Source organism: Hemiscyllium ocellatum, chromosome 17 (genome assembly GCF_020745735.1).
Source record: "Hemiscyllium ocellatum isolate sHemOce1 chromosome 17, sHemOce1.pat.X.cur, whole genome shotgun sequence".
Lineage (NCBI taxonomy): Eukaryota > Metazoa > Chordata > Chondrichthyes > Orectolobiformes > Hemiscylliidae > Hemiscyllium > Hemiscyllium ocellatum.
In genome coordinates, this window is record NC_083417.1 from 51,000,231 (window position 1) to 51,023,949 (window position 23,719).

Genomic DNA, 23,719 nt, shown 5'->3' on the forward strand with positions numbered 1-23,719 from the left:
TTTCAAGGAGGTGCTCCCTTATTTGGTATGAAGACTGGCTATCTGTTCACTGAATGGCCTCTTTCTGCACTGCAGGATTCTATGTGCTATGATAAATGCCGGTGAGTGGGCTCTTAAAGCCAGAGGGATAATCAGAAGCTAAACTACAGTTAGGTGTGATGGCAGATAAGTAATGTAGAGCATGAAGATACCCTCCTACTAACTTGTTTGAAATGGAGCAAGGTCACTATTATGGGGAGGAAGCTCTTCAAGGGCAGCGTGGGACTGTTTTCACACTATCAAAGAGCCTCTGGAACTGACTGGAGCATGATATCCAAAACCTGGCACTAGAACTGTCTTTCACTGATCCAAAAAACGAGGCAAGTCACATTGTCTCCCTTACAATTGTACTGGACAAGAGAGTAATCGTTTACTCTCCATGTTGAGATGGGAGCTCTCCTAGCTTGATTCTGCTTCCACTAGAATGTCTGGCATCAAGATTTATGGACTTCGTCCACTACTATTCTGGATATTTGGCAAAGATTGACCATCTAGTCCCATGACTGAATCTTTAAACTAAAATTTTAATACTTAACATTTTTCTTGTAATGAATCAACAATTACAAATTCCAGTAGTTTGACAACTTTCATTAATGATGCTTCCATTTGAGTTGATTTATTCTTATATTCATGAAGATGTGAATTTGATTTGTTAAAGTAGCATTTGTTGCACAATAGATAATCAAATTGTTATTGCACCTACATTGTCATACATGGATTATTTATGAAACAAAGCAGGTTATAGGGTACAGGGCAGCAGCAGATAAATGATATTTGGATGAACGAGATTATTTAGGTTATGGAACCAAATACTAATGTACTTGTGGCAGAGTTTCTTTACAAACATGGTCAGGTAATACTAAGAAATGCAGCAGGATGTAGTATTTGTGTTCGTTTTTTTTTGGATTGAACAGAGGTTTTAAAATCTTGTTGAAAAGTACTCATGTTAAAAAGTTTGCTGCTTATCAAAAATCACTGGTTGTTACAATGGTGAGGTGAAGTGTGTTGAAATGGTGTAAAAAGTTACAGTCTTTGTTTACAGAACATAAGTTCTCTTTGAAAGTCTGCCCCACAAAAGTTGTTCTGATTAGGTATCAGGTTTAACTTTAATCAGCACAGTAATTTGCTTGTACATTGCAAATGTGTGTAGTATACATAGTAATTACCAGTCAAAACATACTGAAGAAACTATTTTTTTAATTTATAAAAGCATATGATGTTTCTCTAGGTTAAAGCTATTGTGTATAAATAAAAACAATAATTCACTTTCCAGTGAGAAAGTGCGAGGTTATGCACTTTGGGAAGAATAGAGGCATAAGCTATTTTCTAAACATGAAAGGGTCAGAAATGTGAAGCACAAAGGGACTTGGGAGTCCTTGTTCAAGATTTTCTTAAGGTTAACGTGCAGATTTATTTGGCAGTTTGGAAGGCAAATGCAATGTTAGCATTCATTTCAGACATCTAGAATATAAGAGCAGAAATGTCCTGCTGAAGCTCTTGTCAGATTATATTTGCCTTATCGTTAGCAGTGTTTGGGCCCCATGTCTAAGGGAGAATGTGTTTGTGTTGGAAATGGTCCAGAGGAGGTTTACAAGAATGATCCCAGGGATGAAGGGCTTGTCACGTGAACCATTTGAGGTCTTTGGGCCTGTAGTTGGAATTCTGAAGGATGAGAGGGATCTAATTGAAATTCACAGAAGATTGAGAGACCTGGATAGACTGGGCATGGAGAATGTGTTTCCAAAAGTAGCAGAGGCCAGGGTCTGAGGTCATACCCTCAGAGTGAAGGGACGACTCTTCAGAACTGAGATGAAGAGGAGTTTCTTCAGTCAGAGAGTGGCAGAACTGATTCAAACAGCTTGTTGGGCAGATGCAGCATGGGTTCATGAAGGGCGGATCATGCTTAACAAATCTTTTGGAATTCTATGAAGCCATTATGAGCAAGGTGGACAATGGGGACCCTGTGGATGTGGTGTATGTAGATTTCCAAAAGGCCTTTGACAAGGTGCCACATAAGGTGGGTGGCACAGTGGCACATTGGTTAGCACTGCTGCCTCACAGCACCAGAGACCCAGGTTCAATTCCCGACTCAGGTGGCTGACTGTGTGGAGTTTGCACATTCTCCCCGTGTCTGTGTGAGTTTCCTCCAGGTGCTCCGGTTTCCTCCCACAGTCCAAAGATATGCAGGTCAGGTGAATTGGCCATGCTAAATTGCCCATAGTGTTACATAAAGGGGTAAATGTAGGGGAATGGGTGGGTTGCGCTTCGGTGGGTCGGTGTGGACTTGTTGGGCCGAAGGGCCTGTTTCCACACGTAAGTAATCTAATCTAATCTAAAGAGGCTGCTGCATAAGATAAGAATGGATGGCATTGCAGGAAAAGTATTAACATGGATAGGATTGATTGACTAACAGGAAGCAAAAAGTGGGAATAAATGAGTGCTATTCTGGCTGGCAATCATTGACTAGTATATACGTGATTTTGGAGTTGGGGACCACTTGTAGCATGTCAAAGTTTGCAGATGACACTAACATGAGTGGCAGAGCAAAGCGTACAGAGGACTGTGAAACTTTGCAGAGTAACATAGATACTTTAAGTGAGTGGACGAAAGCCTGGCAGATGGAATGTAATGTTAATAAATGTGAAGTCATCCATTTTGGTAGGAGTAGCAGTAAAAAGGATTATTACTTGAATGGTAAAAAGTTGCAGTAAGCTGCTATGCAGAGGGACCTCTGTGTCCTTGTGCATGAATCACAGAGGGTTGGTTTGCAGGTACAACAAGTAGTTTGGAAGGCAATTGGAATTTTGTTCTTCATTGCTAAAGGGATTGAGTTTAAAAGGAGGGAGGTTATGTTGCAGCTGTAAAGGGTGTTGGTGAGGCGACACACCTGGAGTAGTGTGTGTAGTTTTGGTCTACTTGCTTGAGAATGAATGTACTGGCACTGGAGGGGTTTGCAGAGGGAGTTCACGAGGTTGATTCCGGAGTTGAGGGGGTTGGCTTATGAGGAGAGACTTAATAGACTGGGATTATATTCATTGGAATTTAGAAGAATGGGGGGGGAGGGGTGGAAATCTTATGGAAACATATAAAATTATGAAGGGAGTAGATAAGCTAGACAAAGAGAAGATGTTTCCACTGGCAGGTGAAACTAGGACATGAAGGCATAACCTCAAGATTAGAGGGAGCAGATTTAGGACTGAATTCAGAAGGAACTTCTTTACCCAGAGGGTTTTAAATCTATGGAATTCCTTGCCCAGGGAAGTAGTTGATACTACAGTAAATGTTTTTAACCTAAGAGAGTTTTTTTTAAAACAATAAAGCAATTAAGGGATACAGTGAGAATGTGGATAAGTGGATCTGAGCCCATGAAAAGATAACCACGATCTTATTGAATGGCAGACCAGGCACCCTTCCTCTGCTCCCTGTTTTTATGTTATGTTATGGGCCAAATGACCTAATCTGCTTCTATGTCTTACGGTCTTTCAGTACTGTGAAATAAAATTCCAAATGAGACCAGTACCTTTTCCTAGTTTGAGGGACTGAATGATAACTTCAGTTTAATGTTAAGAGTCAAATACTTTTAATTTTAATACTCCATTTCACTGAAAGTCAGTCTTTCAGATGTTACTTTGCAGTCATTAAATGACTGGGAATTATGTCTTTATTTAGTTGAGGGGCATGCTTTTCTGTCCTCTCTCCCCCCCCCCCCCCCCCCAACTTTGTTTGTCATTGGTAGTGTAGAGTTTATCTCGAGTTACTTTCTTCTATATTTGTTTTGAATGTAACAATTCTTTTAAAATTAAAAAAACTCTTGGAAACCTGGTGTAAAAACTTTCAACCCAACTGTATTCTCTGTCATAAAAATGTAGAACTGCTGTCTGATAATGTGTAATTCAATGTTTTAAAATGATATGAAGATTATTTGTAAGCTTTATGAGCCCATTCCTCTAATTGATAAACATAATCATTCAAATCTTTCCTTGTCAAACCAGTAATTGTTGACTTCCATTGGTCTTCATTACAGGTTCATTAAAGTAACAAAGTCCTGTCTTATCATTCATGGGATCTTACTCTTGTATTGTTGTTCTTTTTCTCACTCATGCTCTCGGTTATTTTCTGTCCCTTTCGCTCTCCTTTTCTCTCTCTTTTTCCTTCTTTTGTACAACATATCCTGTGTTTCTACCTCTCTTCTTTCTCTTTTTTTTCTAACACCTCTCCTTCTTGCCCTCATTCACTTCACAATCTCCCTTTTAATTCTGCACACCTCTCATATCTCGAGTCAGTCAACTCATGAAGCAGTTGGCCAGAAACATTTTGGGCAGAAGGGTAAATAGCAATGGGAAAAACTTGGATGAAGCTTGAAAGCCAGAGACTGTTCAGCTGAGCAAGTGGATCACAAAGCAGTCTAGCTGATGGACAAATAAATGAGTTGAAGACTGAGAGACATTATGTTTAGCAGTGTCTAAGAAGCAGGAGGGCTTATTGGTGAATATCTGAAGTGAATTGGTCAGGAAGTAACAACTCGGTGTGGGACTTTGTGAGCTAGCAAGTACTCATGGAAGGTGAGCTAAGAAATATTCAAAATAGATTAATAGCTAAACCTAGTGTGACGATACAATGGCTTTAAGAGGTGCATTTTGTCCTTTTTTTAAAAATGACGAAAGATTGAGATAGACGGTGGTTTGCTCTAAGCCTATATGCAAACAGCTTGTCAGGCCTTTGGTTTTGTTTTTAAGTTGGAACAATAGAAACAACCTGAATGGATGGGGTCAAGCTCCCATAGAACCAGGGTTTTTAGTTTTAGCTTTCAGCAGCAGTTGCTGGGACTTGAAGCTGGATGCGGAAGATCTTACTCCTCTCTGTTACAACTAAAAGCTGGGGTTTTCTTCCTGCCACTAGAAATACATGTGAGACAATGTATTTTACTGAATTTGCTTTTGCCAAGGGTGTATTTATGGATTGTTACTATATTGAAAAATGTTTAGTAGTTAATACTTTTAATAGTTAATTATTTTGTTAAGCATTTCAGTAGAGTTACAGTCAAACTAATTATTTTATTTTTATTTTGTCTATCTTTTAACTACAGTTTAAAAATGTGTTAAGTTGAATAGTTTGAGCGATGGAATTGCATCTGGAATGCAGCATCTTACACTTACCTTTAAAATAAGAAAAAGTTAGGGTCTAAGTGATCTTAATATATTTTGAGGGGGATTGGTCGAATCCATAATGCAAGCCAACATGTCCATAATCAGCTGTCCAGATGAGAATACACATTTTATTCAAAATAGTCTGATTTTCTAAAGTTAAGCAATGTTTTTTGAAAAATTTTAATCTCTAGGGAAAAGAGTCATATAGTGCAGAACTTACCATTTCAAGGTTAGTATTTTTAGATTGGTAGCCTTTAAAAATAATTCATTGACAATTAACTGGCATTTTCAGGTTATAACCTACTCTGAATTTTACATTAAACTTCAGCTTTGCAGCGCACGTCCAGTTCTTTATTATCATCTGGTACCCTTTATTGCTGCCAATTTTTTTTTGACATCTCGTCAGTAGCTTTTGACTTTGATTCAGGAGTCTGGATTTTTCTGCAATTGTACGTTATTTTAGCTATCTCCCTTTGGAAATAGAAGTAATTTTAATGTGTAGGCCTTTGTTCCACAGTGTTTAGTACAGCTGTTTGACTTCTCATGAAAGTGATCCATTGTTGCCCAAAATGTAGCAACAAGATCAAATAACAGTGAATTAAAGAAATTTGTGATTACTGTTGGCATTTTAAATTTATAAATGCAGGTACTCAAAAAGTTACTTTTTTATTTATTTTTGTTCTTCTTGCCTTAGTAATGTGCCAATAAATAAGCAATTGTAATTTGAAATAAGGGCTACTTTTGTGAAATCTGGGCATGAGAGTAGGCAACGCACATGGGAACTAATATAGTAAGACTGAGAGAGAATTAGGTGTTAGTAATATGTATTTGATGCAATATTTATTTTGAAGAAAATTTCAGCAAAATTAATAATCAAAAACGCATGGTTTTTTAAAAAAAGACTCCACATTAATGTATCCATTATGTGATAGTCATGCTTCTCTCAGTTAATTTTTTGCTTTTTTAAATTTTAAATAGAGCTGCCACAACTTTGACTTTGTCATAGAACTGTTTCTGTTATGAAACTGTTTGATTTTTACCTGCAAGAACAATTAAATTATTTAAAAATAAGTCAAGAAATAGTCACAATAAAAAATTATGCAGGACAGTACACATACTTATGGGAGAACAAGGAAGCATGTGGGAAAGGTACTAATGAATAAAAGGCTTCACACTGCAAATGAGGCACACTGACAAAGTCTTGATACTTAAAACTGAGTTGAAAGTATCCAGTTATTATGTTAGTGTTAGAACCATAGACACACAGCAAGGAAACAGACCCTATGATCCAGCCAGTCCATGCTAACCATGTTCCCAAACTGAACTAGTCCCACCTGCCTGCGCTTGACCCACATTCCTCCCAACCTTTTCTATTCATGAGCTTATCCAAACCTATTTTAAAGATAGTAACTACCTGAATCCACTATTTTCTCTGGCAGTTCATTCCGCACACAAACCACTCTTCAGTTTAAAAAAAAGTGTTGCCCCTTGTATTCTTTCTAAATCTTTCTGCCCTCACCTTAAAAATATACCCCCTGGTTTTGAACTCACCCTCCCTAGGAAAAGACCCTAGTCATTCACCTTATCTATGCACCTATGATTTTATAAAACTCTATAAGGTCATCCCTCAACCTCCTAAGCTTCAGTGAAAAAAGTCTCAGCCTTTCCAGTGTATTTTTATATCTGAAACCCTCCAATCCTGGCAATGTCCTGGTAAATCTTTTCTGAACCCTCTGCAGTTCAATATCGTTTCTATATCGAGGAGACCAGAACTGCACACAGTATTCCAGAAGAGACCTTCCCAAAATCCTGTACAACCTCAACATGTCCCAACTCCTACACTCAAAAAGGTTTGAGCAATGAAGGCAAGCATGCTAAATGCCTTCTTACCCACACTGTCTACCTGTGACACAAGTTTCAAAGAATTATTCACCTGAACCCCTATGTCTCTCTCTGTTCTACAATACTACCCATGGGCCTACAAGTGTACAAGTCTTGTCGTAGTTTTTATTCCCAAAGTGCAATACCTCATTTAAATTAAACTCCACCTGCCACTCCTCAGCCCATTGACCCAATTGATCAAGATATCTTTTGTAATCTTAGATAACCTGCTGTAGGATTTCAGAATTTCCTCATTGCAGCCAATTGTTTTGCAGTTTATCCATTTTCTACAAGTTTCAGGCTTGTCCCACTTAACCAGACCTTGAAAGTAACCCATTTATGTTCTGTATTTTGACAGGGAGAATTCATGTAGCTGGTTAACTCTGTCAGTGGCTATTGGGATATCCAATCTAAGAAATAAGGGTTAATGTCTTACATGAGGTAGTGATTTTATTCTTGGATTTTCAAAGAAGTTTCGTTTTTCTTTTACCGGTAGTGTCCTTTAAACCAACTTTAATCAATTCTTCTCTGGAATTGCTGGTTTCTGGAAATTTCATTTATTGACTTTTTATGATTATGTATCTTCATTGTTTACTAATTTGTCACTAAGAGAAACCAGTTGATAATTAGGAGATGAGACGTTAAAAGATTACAGTTGTTAAGGAATGCACAAATATAAGAACAGATTACGTAAATTTTATTGTTAGTCTGTGTCAAGCCAGTTTGCTCATTGTAATGCAAAAGTTGGCACTGAGACTGCAACTGAGCCCATGCAAGAAGTGCACCCCCAGTGTTGAGGCGCAAATAAACCCAACCTTCTCCATTTGCTCTGTTCTAACCTAGGCAGCTATCACTGCAGTTTCCTTGGTTTTAGAATTTCCTTCCATCACCTTCTCTATCTCTCCATTTCCTTTTCTTTCTTGAAGCCCCTCCATAAAACCTGCCACCTTGTCCAAGTTTTTATTGAGGTTCCTCTGGCTTTCTCTTCTGTACCTCAGCTGAATTTTGGTTCGGGGGTCTTCTGTGTTCAAGGCTTTAAATGATCATGCCTTGTTGTTTGTGATCCAATTGAACCAGGAGCAAAAGGATTGCTGGTTTGTTGAGGTATTCAGGAAAGCAAGGATTGCTCCAATGTAAGAGAAAGCCATTGGTCCATTATGCCTATTCTAGATTGCTAAATGAACATCATACCAAATGCCCATCTCCTGCTTCATAGACGCATCCTTATGCCTATCCAGATAACCATCCAGTGACCTTGTGAATGCCTCAGTTGAACCTGGTACCACCACATTTCCAAGCAGTGCATTCCACACCCTAACAAATGCACTTCGATTGCATTTAAGTCTCAAAGAATTACTTTCTTCTTATTGAGCAGTAATATAGCCAAATTTGGAAAGTTAGTTATTGTTTTGGGTAAGTAAGTCACCATACCTACCAGACCATAGGGCTGTACTTACATTAGAGAGAGATGACTGGTGGTTGATTAATGTAAGGGTCACCACATCTCAGGCAAGGGAGAGATCGAGAAGCAGAATCGTTCCTGGTAACCTCAGCTGGTGAGAGAATTGACATCACTCTACATCACAAGCCAGCTGTCCAGCTAATTGAGTATAAATTAAGATTTGAAAGGAAAAGGTTGGGTCTTCTCACTGAGAGCAAGAGCAAGTAAGACACAAACAGGTTAAGGAGGTATGTGGGGGAAGTAGCTGGGAGGAGAGAAAAGAGAGTGTGGATGTAAGAAACGTGGAGAACAGACGTGGCTACTTTCTGAAGTTGTGAAATTCACTTCTGAGTCCTAAAGGCTATAAAATGCCTGAGGAAAATAAAGTGTTCCTTAGCCTTGTATTGTGCTTTGCAAAATATAAAGTGCAAAGTGTACTTATCTACAAGAATAGTTTTGAAGAGCAGCAAAGTTACAGGAGCCTTGTGTACAAAGTTGTTTAAACCACTTCAGCGTACCATGCTTTGAACACATTATAGAAAGGAATTAAAGATATTGGAAAGATATAATGAACATTTTAGTGGATGATTCCAGAATTTAGAGATTCTATCCATTAGCAATTATTGATTGGCCTAGGATTGCTTTCTCCAGATAAGAAATGGTTGAGGGGTGATCTGAGACCTGAATTATGAAAGGTTTTAAAGATGCTGTTTCCACTGCAGAATCTAAAACTAGGGACCATAAATATAAGATAATTACTAATAAATCTAATTGAGTTCAACTGGAACTTATTTACTTAAAGAATATTGAAAATGTGGAACTTGCCACCAAATGAAAATTTGAATCAACAAATGTAGGAAAGAAATGGAAGAGTTCAATGACATGGAATTGGAGGAGGTTTATGAGGAACATTAAACACAAGCAAGGACAAGTTGGACCAAATGATCCGGTTCCGTTTTGGAAAACGGTTATCATTTGCCTTTACATAACAAAACATGCAAGTTAAAGATGGAAAACTTAAAAAGTGCTAATCTGAAACGTTCAGACTAGATACAACAAATGCAATCACGAGCCAGTTCTGTCTGGTGTATTCAGCCATTGACCCGTGGGTGAGGGATATTTTTAAAATATGGACAAGAATGATTTGGGGGAATTAATTTTCCTTCCCTTTTGTAATTGTCATTCTGCATAACTTAAGCAATTGCTCAGATACTGCGTTTTGCTGCCAACTTATTCTACTCCAAAGTCTACCAGACACTACTCTTCTCCATAGATTATGTTTAGTTTGGGTTTGAATATAATTTCCTAGAACTAACTCATTGGTGGGAAGTGGCAAGTTATATATTGAAGCATTGAGTGAAAAAAATAGAATTGCAATAGACCTTCTAGATCTTACAGCTTTATTTAAATTTTCTGTTCAATGCAATGTTATTTTGAGAAGATTCAGTTGATGATTGAAAGCTCATTGGAGAAAATAGTTCAGTTTTAAATCACGTAAAATCAGGTAACAATAAGTAAACAAAAATAAACTTCTTAGTTTTTTTTCATTTTTTGATAGAGGTACTTTTACAACAAAACTGTTGCACATAAAATATTCTAGTAATACCGACTGCCATCAAGACTTGAACCAAAATCTTTACAAATACAGTTGTTAATTTTATCCTTTACTCATGCAACAGTGATGGATGTTGGTAAAATACAAAACGACCTAGCAAGTGGACAAAGTTGGTGCTGTACAGAACCACTGTAAAATTCAGAACAGCTTTGTATCTGCCTAATGGCATTCTACAATATTGGAGAAAATATATAACGCCAACAATATAAAATTCACTTTTAGCTCACCAGTAACATAAATAAACTTATTTACTTGCTCTGAAGTTAAGTTTTTGAGTAAACCAGCTATGAATGAGTTTCTTGTTGCCTATTCAAAACAAAATATGATTTTTGCACTGTTCAGACTTTTATAAAAGTTACTGTTTTGTAGAGCACTTCATTGTCAATTTTTCATTTGTTTGATTTGTAAATGCAAACCAAATTAAAAGCATCTTGTGATCTTAAAGTGAGTAGAATTGAAAACAAGAGGGGTTTTTTTGTCATGATAACATCATGAATATTGCTTAAGTTGATAACTAATAGACCCATAGAATAGAAACACAAATGTGGCTCATTTCCTCTGTGAACTAAATGTTTAATTTTAAAAAGATATAGTTAATTCCTAAAACACAAGGTGACCAATATTTTCTTTCCGTTGACAGTGTACTGTAGCAAACTAAATTAAGAAGTAAATTGTAATTAAAGCATTTACCTTCAGGGAATAGTGTTTTTTTTGCTCACCTATGATTGTAGCTTAACAGGTTGCTCAGTTATTGATTCAGTGCTATGTATTTCTGACACTCATCAACAAGTTAGAAGCTTTAACAATAATGCATCCTTTGACTATGCATTTGCAGAGGCAGGTGTTTCATGCAAGGTGCAAAAAGGATAAAAGAGATTGTTGACTAAGCAAATTTGAGTCAGCAAGCTAGCATGTAAAAGAAAACTTGAGTTGCAGGTGGTTTGGTGGGTTGTTCATGATCTTTCCCCACTCGAGCCCTTCTAAAACAGTATCTCTTACTGTAATATAATCCCAGCAATTCATAATTTGCATCTTACTAGCTATTTCAGTAAATTGGAACAAGCTCCATGTTCAGTATTGCCTAATAAATTACATGGACTGCAACTCAATCTTCAAAAGCACCTCTACATCCTCTGGATGTGTAATATAAAAGAATAAATATTCAAGGGTTATTTTTTTCTGCTGTGAAATTTGTCAGTTTTGGAAAAAATGTAAATGTTTCTCATATGTACATTCATCCTTGCATATAATTTGGTCCATGTTTGCTTAAACCAGTGATAATGAAAGAAATGAAAAGAGTACTGAATGATGAAACAAAAGGTTTGTGTTGTCTCTTACAGATGGTTTGTATTATACGTTTCGCATTTGTAAGTAATTGTCATCAGAAGCAGAGTTATACAAATTTAATCAAACTTTTAATTAATTTCACTTTAAGTTTTGCAGAGTACAGGGATAAAGTATGTGTATGGCATGAATGGGGTGAGGAGAATGTGACCAAAACTTTTACACAAGTAAGGAGAGTTCTGTTCCTCTGATTGCTGTCTTGCCTCCTGCTTCTAATATCTGTGACTCCAGAGTATTATTGATTGATGGGTCACTCTAGGCAAAAGTGAGGACAGCAGATGCTGGAAACCAGAGTCTAGATTACAGTGGTGCTGGAAAGGCACAGCAGGTTAGGCAGCATCTGAGGAGCAGGAAAATCGACATTTCGGACAAAAGCTCTTCATCAGAAATGTAGGCAGTGAGCCTCCAGGGCGAAGAGATAAATGTAGGGTGGGGCGGGAAAGTGGGGGGGGAGAAAAGAGTACAATAGATGAATGGGGGTGTGGATGGAGGTGATAGGTCAGAGAGAAGGGTGGGTCACTCTAGCCTACATTATGATTTGAAGATGGAGAATGAGTCTGAGTCTCCTCATCTGCCAGCAGATCCACTTGGGTAAGTGGCGCTGTCCTCGCTGAGAACAAAGCTTGGATTACTTCTTGACAATTGAAATTACCCATCTAACTATATAGTCAATATATGACCGTCGATGATGTCCTAGCAGCAAAATCTGTTTTGATAATGATGAGACATTTTATAAAAAAAAGTTTATTCAAAATAATTTTAATAAAATAATTATCACGTTGTCCCAAGTCACCCATGTAGAAATACAATAGTTGATTCAGAGTTTTATCTGGTGGCAAGTTTCACCTTTTCAGTGTCCTCCAAGTAAAGAAGTTTCTATTGAACTCTGTTAGATTCATTAGTAACCCTTTTATATTTATGGACCCCAGTTTAGGACTCTGCACAATAGGAAATAACGTCTTTACATCTACCCTTCAAAACCTTTCATAACTTGGATCTCCGATCACCCCTTAGGCTTCTCTGTCTAGAGAAAACCGTTCCCGGCCAATGAATAATTTTGATGGACAGAATTTCTCAATTCTGGTATTGTGCACTGAAGTATTCATTAAATCTTTCCAATATCTTTAATACCTTTCTATAGTATAGCGTCCAAAGCTGTACATGGTACTCCAAAAGGTGATTTAACCAATGTTGTACACCAGCTTACTATAACTTCTCTGCTCTTCTAACCATTCCTGTAGATAAGCACATTTTCCACTTGATGGTTTTACATAAATATGGATAATAACCCTCTTTACCGGAATTGAACCAGCTGACCTGCTCTTAAGGCAACCCAGAACTCAACTGTGACATCATCTCTGTGGCCCTGTAAAACTGCAGATTCATTGTTTGCCATTCTTTTTGAATAAAAAGCATATTTGAGGGTTCTTAGTTTGAGATTTGAGATTGTCCTATACTACTCCTGACGTACTCAGTTGGATGCTGTTGACCTAGCACAAGGAAATAGTTAAGAACCAACATGATGTGAGTGGAGAACATTACTATGGTTTACAGCATGAACAAATAAACAGGAATGTTCTTCTATCCCAATATCAGTGCTTTTCATCTCTTGCAAGGATCATTTCCCAGAGCTTAGACCAAGAATAGTTTATCACAAGGAACAATGGAGGAGAAGTAGAGTAAAGCAGTTCCCAAAGAATTAATCATCCTTTTACTGCAGCAATTCATTGGTGTCATTACAGGCAGTCCACTTTTTTTAAATTCTAAGACACATCATTTAGTTTAATAGAAATTTAAATTTTGCACAATTGCAAATTGAGTAATAGTCTATACTTGTAGTACAAAGAGCATAAGCACAAAAAGTAATGAATTTTCATGTAAATTAGTTGCTCTGGATTTTAAATGGTAAATAGAACAATTTTTTCAGCCTTGCTGTCACATTAAGTCCTGGAATATGATATATATCCATCATGTTCCTGAGACAAAATATTATTTATGGTCTTGTGATTTATGTGTACTATCAAAATAAAATTCACAGTGCAACTATCCGAGTTATTTGTTATCTAGGTGTTTAAAGTATGTTTCTTAATGGTGCTTTCTGTATGTTTATAATGCTAATCATTTGGCTAATGTTTAAACAATACCATTAATGAAATGTATTCAGAACGTGTTCGCCGATCTGAAATAAATTGCTGTTTGTGTGTCATCTATTACAGTTTCTGTAATTTCTGGTAATACCCCACGTACTACAACTGTGAAGCATTACATTGGTAGAGAAATAGTAGGCTGCTTGATATTCATGGACTATGATAGGAAAAATGTAGAGATCTCACCTGATCACTGCTTCATCGACATCTGTTGGAACTACTCAAATGTAAATATATAAACAGAATTTGATTTTTCTGTGATGGGCAAGTGGTTGAATAATCTTATAGCATTCATTGTCAGTATCATTGAGAATAATGACCATTTAGACTGGTATTATAGACATCAGCTAATAGCCATACTTGATAGTGAGCCTGGGCTGAAGGAGGACAAAAGGGGAAAAATTGGTAATGAGAGGAAATAAACCAGAGGTTAAATTTCAGACGATTCCAATTTCAGAATTTTTTTAAAAATCGATCCCATTTCTTGATTTGTAATTATAGGTCATCTATTCTACATTTATTAAAAAAAGAAAGATTCAGACTTTTAGCTGAATATAAAATGTACCATTATTTACTTTCTTTCCCTTTTAAAGTTGACTTCAGATTGATTTGCTCTGTTTTCTGCTATTGTTACTACGAAATGTGTGAAGTGTGCAGGGTTTGCCACCCTTTTGGAAAAAAATCTTTCCATGAGATATAATATGAAATCTGAGTTTAATTGTTTTTTGGAAAGGTTTCTGTTCTGGCATGCAGATGCTCTAATCTGCTACAATAATGTAATTTACTTACTATGCTATGGTGTTGACAACACCTGAGTTGTTTACATGGAGCAATAAATGGTCAAATACAGTGCTTGTTCAGCAAGTATAATAAACGGTCAAGCCAAATCTGCTTTATTCTTTACCACAGAGGGCTATGAAGACTGACTCGTTCAATATTTTTAAGACAGAATTTTAATCAGTAAGGAAGTTGAGAGTTATTGGCAAAAGGCAGAAAAGTGAAGTTGAGGATCATCATATCAGCCATGATCTCATTGAATGGCAGAATGGACTTGCTGGGCTGAATGCTATGCTTCTGCTCCTCCACCTTGAGTTCTGAAGGGCTGCTTAAGCTTTGAGCTATGTTTAGAATGAATGTTTTTAAACATATAGGAGACTGAGATGAGAGGATGAAGTGTAGATTTTGATTTTCCCTCTATTTGATGTGCCAAATGTTATCCAATGTAACAGTTGAGTTGTATCAGTGAAGTTCATTCAAACAATGTGGCATTTTCTGTGGCACTTACATCTGTTATTTGCGATCAACCTATTTCATGAAATGAATATTTTTAAATGAATTTTGATTTTTTTTTGGGTTGATGGACAGCATGATCTGCACAAGAGCCATTACAGTTTTTGTTCAAATGAGCAAATTAAATATTTACCAGTTCTATTCCAAGATGAAGTGTTTCGCTGCTATTCTACCCTTGGGCTGTATTCCTGAATGTGAGGATATAGTAAAATACACTTTTTACTTCGCAACGAAGCACAGTAGATGGAAGTGTTTCACAAATGGAAATAGAAGAACTGGCAGTTCTTAATGTGTTAAACAAAGCTTTAATCATGTGTACTCTTGTAATTTTTTTCAAATTGACAAATATATTTGTCAATGCACAGTACTCTTTGAATTAACTGTATATTTTTGTTCTTTTGAAAGGTTTATCATAGCTATAGTCAAGTCCTTGTGGTTCATTTGATTAAATTGATGCAGATTAATTGTACAGTTTTTTTTAGTGCATAGCATTTAAATGCAGGACAAATTTATCCTCAATTACTTTCCACTTTATTTGGTCTCAGATGACCAATAGAAATGCAAGCTATTGACGTCGTTGGCTTATTTTCAACTAACCGCAAAGAATTGACATCATTATCTATACCATTGTCTGCAACACCTTACTGTTTCCTCTGCAAGCCACAAAGCATGTAGTGGTCCCCTTAGTACAGAAACAATGTCCTACTACACTAGTGGTCATTAGAAATGGCAATGTAGTATGTAGAGCTGTTCATGTGTGTCTTGAGCATTGGCTTTATTGTTGTGAATATTTAATGTTTATTTAATCATGGAATAGGCCATTCAGTCTACTCGTTGTGCCTATGCCCACTCTCTGCCAGAACATCAGTCCTATTCTATCACTGCTGCCTAGTCCTTGTGGTCCTGCAATTGTTTATCACATCAAATCATTGTCCAAATCTCTCTCAATAGGCTCAAAGGCTTAATTGAATGCCTCCACTTCAATATCAGGCAGTACATTCCAAATTTATACATTTAAATAAAAGTGTTTTTCTTTATGTCACTTCTTGCACCCATCACCTTAATTGTCATCTGGTTCTTGATTTTCCTGTCAGCTCTGGACATTTTCTTGTCATCTACTTTATTAAGACTCAAGTTTGAACACCATTATGAAATCTCCTCTTAATCATTTTTACTGTAAGATAAACAGGACGAGCTTTCCCAAATTATCTGTTTATCTAAAGGTCCTTATTTCTGAAACCAGTCTTGTGAATCTTTTCTGTTTTCTCTACTGTCTTCATATCCTTCCTAAAATGTGGTGCCTGGAACTGGACACAGTATTCTAATTGTGGTCAAGCAAGTACTTTAGAAAAGTAGATCATGTGTCTATCATAAAGTTTGTACTATGTGGCTGTATTTATAAAACCGAGGATCCTATATGTTTCATTCAATGCTCTCTCCATTTGTCCTGGAGTATACCCCCAGCTCCTTTAGTTCTTCCATCCCATTTAAAATTTGATTTTTTTTATTGCTGCTCCTTGTTCTTCCTACTAAAATGAATCACTTCACACCTCATTAAAGATCATCTGTCACTCATTCATCCATTATATTATTATATCTACGTACATCGTCTTCATTTTAGCCCTTTTTTTTTTGATGGGGAAATTGTTTCATTATTGTTTCTTTTCTGTAATGGGGACATAGATTTAAGGTAAGGAGCAGGAGTTTAAGAGAAGATTTGAGGAAAAATATTTTTAACCTAGAGGTCAGAAGCTTGCTTTCTAAAAGGAATGGTAGAAGCAGGAACCCTCGAGACATTTAAAGAACTATTTAGATGAATATTTGAAACACCAAGAGTACGGGCCAAGTACTGAAGAATAAATGGATGTTTGATGATCACAGATATGATGAGCCAAATGGCTTCTTTCCGTACTATAAAATCTCTGACTCCTCTTGTCCTTGTTAAAGGCAAATGCAAATAGTGTTGATTAGTACCTCAGCCATTCCCTTTTTCCCAATGCATAGCTCTTCCCCTTCGGTCCTATTCACTTTTACTATTTATGTGCAATAGAGAATTTTTACAGTCCCTTTTATATTAGCAGCCAGTGTCACCTTACTGTCTCTCGGTTTGATTTCTTAGTTGATTTTTCATTTCTCCTCATATCCTCTTTTTATTATGAGCATGTTTCTTAATTGCATTATCCGCCTAATGTTTGTCCTAATTTTTAATGGAAAATATTCAGTCTGGAGTCCGGTTACTAGTGGCGTGCCACAAGGATCTGTTTTGGGACCACTGCTGTTTGTCATTTTTATAAATAACTTAGACACAGGCATAGGTGGATGGATTAGTAAATTTGCAAATGACACTAAAGTTGGTGGAGTAGTGGACAGTTTAGAAGAATGTTACAGGTTGCAGGGGGACTTGAATAAACTGCACAGTTGGGCTGAGGTGTGGCAAATGGAGGTCAATGCAGCTAAATGTGAGTTGATGCACTTTGGGAAGAATAACAGGAAGAATAACTGGAAAGATTCTTGATCGTGTGGATGTGCAGAGGGATCTTGGAGTCCATGTGCATAGGTCCCTGAAAGTTACCACTCAGGTGGGTAGTGCTGTTAAGAAGGCATACGGTGTGTTAGGTTTCATTCATAGAGGGATTGAGTTCCAGAGCCGCAATAGCATGCTGCAACTATACAAAACGCTGGTGCGGCCACTCTTGGAATATTGTGTACAGTTCTGGTTGCCATATTTCGGGAAGGATGTGGAAGCATTGGAAAAGATGCAGAGGAGATTTACCAGGATGTTGCCTGGTCTGGAGGGAAGGTTTTATGAGGAAAGGCTGAGAGACTTGGGTCTGTTCTCATTGGAAAAAGAAGGCTAAAAGGGGATTTGATAGAGACATCCAAGATGATCAGAGGATTAGATAGGGTAGACAGTGAAAGTCTTTTTCCCAGGATGATGACGTCAGCTTGTACGAGGGGGAATAACTACAAATTGAGAGGTGATAAATTTAAGATAGGCACCAGAGGCAGGTTCTTTACACGGAGAGTGGTAAGGCCGTGGAATGGCCTACCTGCTAATATAGTCAACTCAGCCACATTAGGGAGATTTAAACAATCCTTCGACAAGCACATGGATGATGATGATGGGATAGTGTAGGGGGACGAGCTAAGAATAGTTCACAGGTCCGCGCAACATCGAGGGTTGAAGGGCCTGTACTGCAGTGTATTGTTCTATGTTCACCATACTTCTGCTTAATTTTATTCTCTCTTCCTTCATCCCAGGATCTCTGGCATTGTTTGCTTCACCTTTCCCCCATGTTGAAATGTACTTTGCCTCTACCTGAATTGCTATTAGAGTTTTGCCTACCAACCTTTGAATCTGGCCCAGACAATGTGAAGACTTACTAAGTACATTTGTGTGCATAAATCTGACTGCTGTTCTTAATTGTTTAGTTCTTTGTATTAATGGGGTTTAGTGGACTCTATTGTGGAAATTGACATGCCTTAAATATCATGTATGCCTAGAAATGTCCTGATATTTTATTTCTCTTTATTTCTCAGTGAATGAAATTATTGGAAGAGATATGTCACAGATTCCGACGTCTCGAGCAACAGCAGTTCATGCCCAATGTGTCTGCCCTGGAGCTTTGGAAAGTGGAATACCTGAGGGAGTCTGATGTCACTTACAATCACCACATACTCTTCTCAACATCAACCCTTCCTATGCACATTCTCCCCTCCACCCACACACTCCCCTCCAAACAAAACAGAAATTGTTGTGCTTCCAACATCGTGGCCTTTTATAAACTGCAACTTGAGTAGTTCCTGCAAAAGGTGCTGCAGTTCTGTACTGAAAGTGGACCATACGGTCTCAGTCCTCCATCATAATGCTCTACAAATGCTGTGTCCAGTTGCCTGTATTTCAGTGGGACAGGCATAAAAATTCTGAAAAAAACAGAAGGGACTTTAATCTACTTTAGGAATGGTTTTAGAGAGGTAGCTCTCCTTTAGTAGATTAATTCAACTAGTATACAGTGTATGAATAGTGTTTTATCATAAGGTGTTTGTATCTGCTGTAGTATCTACTGTAAATATAAGCTAAAAGAGGGTTTAGTGAGGTGATATATAAATAAATGATAAACAAAATGCTGTAGTTAATAGCATATACTACATTCTGTCATCCTGAAGAGTGCTTAAGCATGTAGATGTGCAGAAGATTTGCTCCAAATAAACTTCCAGAGACAAGAAAGCCTATCCAGTGTAGCCAATGTCATGGAAGCCATCATGTAAATACGTAACAATTCTTTGTTAATAGGAAGCCAAGCTAATATGGTACTGCATTTGTTTCTAAACTTAAAATTATATATTGTAGATTCAAAAGACCATTCCATAATGGAAATATGTGGCCGGGGATGGGGGGTGGGAAACAACATTCCAAGTTCAAGGAGTTTTTGAAACTTTGTAGATATGTTTCTCTATATTTCAAGTTAGCACAAATACAAGCGCCTTACTAATTTAAGCTTTTAGAATTTGTCAGAAGCTTTCATAGAACTGATGCATTTTGTAATAGGGCTCCAAAACAAATAACTTCTACTTTGTACAGGATTTAAGTTGAAGCCATTGAAATATAATTTAAATTACTACAGTGTGCAGAGGATTTCAAGTGTTTTGAAGTGTTTTTGTCATTCGCAATAGATAAGTGACACATGTATCTCCAGTGGCTGTCATCATCAAGCTGTTATTTAGGCTTTAAGTGCAAAACAGTGCATTGGGAAGAAAACTAGTGCTTCGTTGTCAGAGCAATATTGGTAATCTGACTAATGATTGGGATGGTTTAGATCAGATCTACTTTGGTTTACCTTTAAAATGATTGTATTTGTGCCTCCAATTGATATAGTATTGCTTTTGGTGCAGTGGAAATTTAACTGACAAACAATTTGTTTGTGTTTCTTATCCCACTGAAATCGTATAGTATACAAAGGACTGGCACAAAAAGGATAATTGGAATAATTTTTATGACCTTATTAACAGCCTCATAGCATCTCTCATCCAGTATTTATAAAACAAAATGCAATTGCCATTGATCCATGTTGCCAGTCAAGTTATTTAAAATAAAAACAAATGAAATTCAAATGATGTATAACTATTGTTAGGCAACTTTGCATCTGTTTCATGTAGAAAGCACAGTCTGAGGCTATTTTATGAAATAGCAGAGATGTATTTTAAAGAAAGAGGCAGAGGGTGAGGTAATACAAAACGTAAGACAAAGGGTTGCTTTTATTTTTGTCAGCATTATAAACTCTATTTGCTTGTAATGCTGACTGGTTGTTAAATGCAAAGTTAACGTGCACCATACGTGAGAAATAATACAAAAACACGAGAATATTTAATTTTACTACCTATCATGAAAGAAAAGCACAAGTCTGAGCTTCAGATTGCTGTGGGGCCAGTGAAAAGTCCTATTCATTGTTAATTGGGAGGTGTTGAGTTTTTGAGTTTAGGGTCAACCTTTTTAACTGCCAAATTACAATTATATTATTGCTTGGTTAGGTACCATTAAAATCATTATTCTTAAGAGAAACAGTTAAGTGAGCAAATTAATTTTTTTAATGTCACTGCTGTCCAGAATAGGAAGCTCTGAGCTGAGTATCACTCGTAATGTTTTTAGTGCTTATGTGAGAGTGAAAGGTTCAGTTGGTTTCATCTTCCTAGACTGAACCATAACCATACATTGTTCAGGCATGTTTTATTTTAGAAGATATCTAGCACTTATAATGGATTCTATAAAAGCTTAAATTGTTTCCCTGCCTTAGCTTTTGACCTTGGATATCATAGCATGTGGAGTATGTAATAACTGTACACCATCTGAGTTTTCTTTGTAAATCCTCTGGAGTGACTTATGAAGCTGTACTGTACTAGTGTATGGAGGCCCGTACAACCCCCAAAAATATCCTATGCACTGAACCTCCTGATGCCTTCAAATTACCTTGACGCCTGAAGATGTAGAAAGTGTAGAACTGCTTTTTAAATATAAAATCCTTTTCTAAAAAAAATCTGTAGCTGTAGACAACCATTTTTGTTCAATGTATCTGCTTTGTCATGGATTACGTGCAAGGGTCTTAATAAAACTGCAGTTTGTTGTTTTAAACCTTTCATAGGAGTGTAGAAATAAACATCTTTATGGAACTTCATTGTTTTAATTAATTGTTCTAAAAGCACAGACTTATTAGGCTATGCAAATTCAGTTTTGTAAACAGCACGTTGGGATTTTGACCTGTTGTTGGCATGCACAAAAAAAAAGCTAATATTTATGGTACCCTCTGTACTACTATGTATATTTCAAAAAAAAAGTTTCCTGACTCTCATATAATGTTTGGAAAGCTGTAAGAAAGCCTTAATTCTTATTGTGTTCAAAAACTATAAGAGAAAAAAAAATCTGTAAATGTCAATGAACTGTGGTTGCATTTTAGTAAAATAAACTACATTAAGGGTACTGGATTATAATCACATTAGTTACAAAAAGGATGGAATAGGATTGTATAATTTGGAACTGAAACTGGCTTCAGTGCAATTATGTTCATCCTTTGGAAAACATTACTGTGTCAATGAGACTGCCATCCTTTTTTTAACCAAAGAATAAAAACTTTCATTTGCTGGTGTGAACACTTGCTTTAAAACTCTATTTTTGATACTCAAAACAGATGTCATTCCTAACGGTTGAATTTGTTCAACAATTGTACGTTTTGTAGAAGGAGCAAAACTACTACAGGCTAAGTCACCTGTTTTGCAGATGTTTACAGAGCCTTGTAATTTCATGTACATTTTGTATTTTAAAATTTTGTAAGGAATTTTAAGATTGCTGTGCTGTTGAGAGACATACAAATGAAAACTTGCATCCTAGGCTCTTAAATCATAGTGTTTAAATAAAATGTAAGATGTGTAAATTTGAGTGTTTTTATTACTTGATATCTAGACAGAAGGCTTGAATGTTATCATCCTAATTGTTTTATATTTCACTTTTCAAATTAATTGTAAAATGTACATATTTTTATAAGAATAGGGGTGTTAATACACACAAATAATGTGTAGGCTGCTACATTTCACAATAATAACAAACAGTGGAGTCCATTGGCCATGATCAAGTGGTGCAGGTGATTTCCTAAACTTAGAACAATAATTTCAGCACCTCTCTTACTCCCTCAGCGCTCTCAAACTGTCAGCCTGCTTGTCTGAAATCCAGTATTGGATATGCAGAAACTTGCGACAGCAAAATAATGGGAAAGCCATTATCTTCAATCTCCGTCACAAAGTCTTTGTGCTCACTACAGATTCCATTCTCTTGCCACTGACTCCATCCTCTTCTGTGGCAATTCTAAGAATGATACTTAGTATTATATTTGACCTCAAAATGAATCTTCTACCACATACCTGTATCATCTTTAAGACCATCTATTTTTATTTCCGAAGTATTGCCTGATTCTTCTGCAGTTTGTGGCAGAGAATTCCAAATTCTGACCATCCTCAAGCTAGATTTTTTCTGTCTTAATGCTTAAGTTGTTTTTGTTATTTCAAATTGCCTTTTAAAGTATTGCTACTTAAGATATACTTGAATTAGCTATTACTTTCAAAAATTGCCATCTTACATTTCTCTGTTGTTCCAAACTGAAATGTAAATTATCTATCTTTACCTTCAAAACAACCTCTCTGATTCTGTGATCCACGTAGCTAATTGATTTCTCTTAGAGTCAATGGCCCTCTTTGCCAGGCTTGTTGGTTCTGCTCTTGTCTCAAAATGGTTTTAGCTGCTTTTCTCTGTTAACTAATTGAGTAGCCCAAATTCCTTACTTACGTAACTGTGGGTCTTCTGTCTCGAACCAACAGCTCAAAAGTGGGTCAGCCATTGTTTAGGTTTTCTTTCATTCATTTCTAGCCTTGCTGAAGGCAGGACAGGCCCTGATGGTTTGCACATCAGGATCCTCAGAGGTAGCTACAGAGATATTAGATGCATTGGTTGTAATTCCAAAACGTATTGGCTTCTGGGCAAGTACCAGAGAATTGGAAAACTGCTAATGTGACACCCTTGTTCAAAAGAGGGAGGCAAAAAGCAAGTAACTCTATGGCAATGTTGGAAAAGTATTAGAATCGATTATTAAGGAAGTAAAAGCAGAACATTTGGGAAATATAATCTAATCAAGCAGAATCAGCATGGTTTCACAAAAAGGGAAATTGTGTTCAATTATTAGTTTTTCCAGAGTGGGTGAATAGAGGGGAACCAGTAGATGTGTTATGTTTGGTCTTCCAGAAGGCATTCTGCATAGTATCTCACAAATGGTTAAGTCAGAAGATAAGAGCACATAGTGTTGGAGGTAATATATTGACATGGGTCAAGAATTGGTTCATGGCAGGAAACCGTGAGTGGAGCTTAGGGATTATTTTTCAAGTTGGTGGCCTGTGACCAGAGACATTCCATAGGGATCAGTGCTAGAACTGCAACTGTTTATATATTAATGACTTAAAAGAAAAAAGTAAATGTAGCTATATTTGCAGAAAACACACAAATTGATGGAAAGGCAAGTTGTGAGAAGACACAAGCAGTTTAGAAATATTAGGTTAAGGAAGTGGACAAATAAATTGGTAAATGGCATATAATGTTGGAAACTTTGAAGTTGTTCATCTTGTTCATCATCAAAAGAACTATTATTTAAATAGAGAGAAACTGCAGAAACCTGGAACACAAAGGAACATGGTGGTACTTGTGCACAAAGCTAACAGCAGATAATCAGGAAGACATTTGCAATCTTGGCCATTATTTCAAGGGGGGTTGGGAAGTCTTAGT

The 23,719-nt window shown here is 36.8% G+C and overlaps 1 protein-coding gene across 2 annotated transcripts in view; it reads left to right on the plus strand.

Moving 5' to 3' along the window:
* The window catches only part of nfatc3a (nuclear factor of activated T cells 3a), a 169,356-nt gene extending 147,529 nt beyond the window's left edge, over positions 1–21,827 (plus strand). For both annotated transcript variants that reach the window (XM_060838146.1, XM_060838147.1), the window contains exon 10: positions 18,445–21,827. In XM_060838146.1, the coding sequence (XP_060694129.1) occupies positions 18,445–18,560 (116 nt within the window). In that variant the 3' untranslated portion in view covers positions 18,561–21,827. The remainder of the gene's footprint in view (positions 1–18,444) is intronic.
* Positions 21,828–23,719: the final 1,892 nt, after the last annotated feature.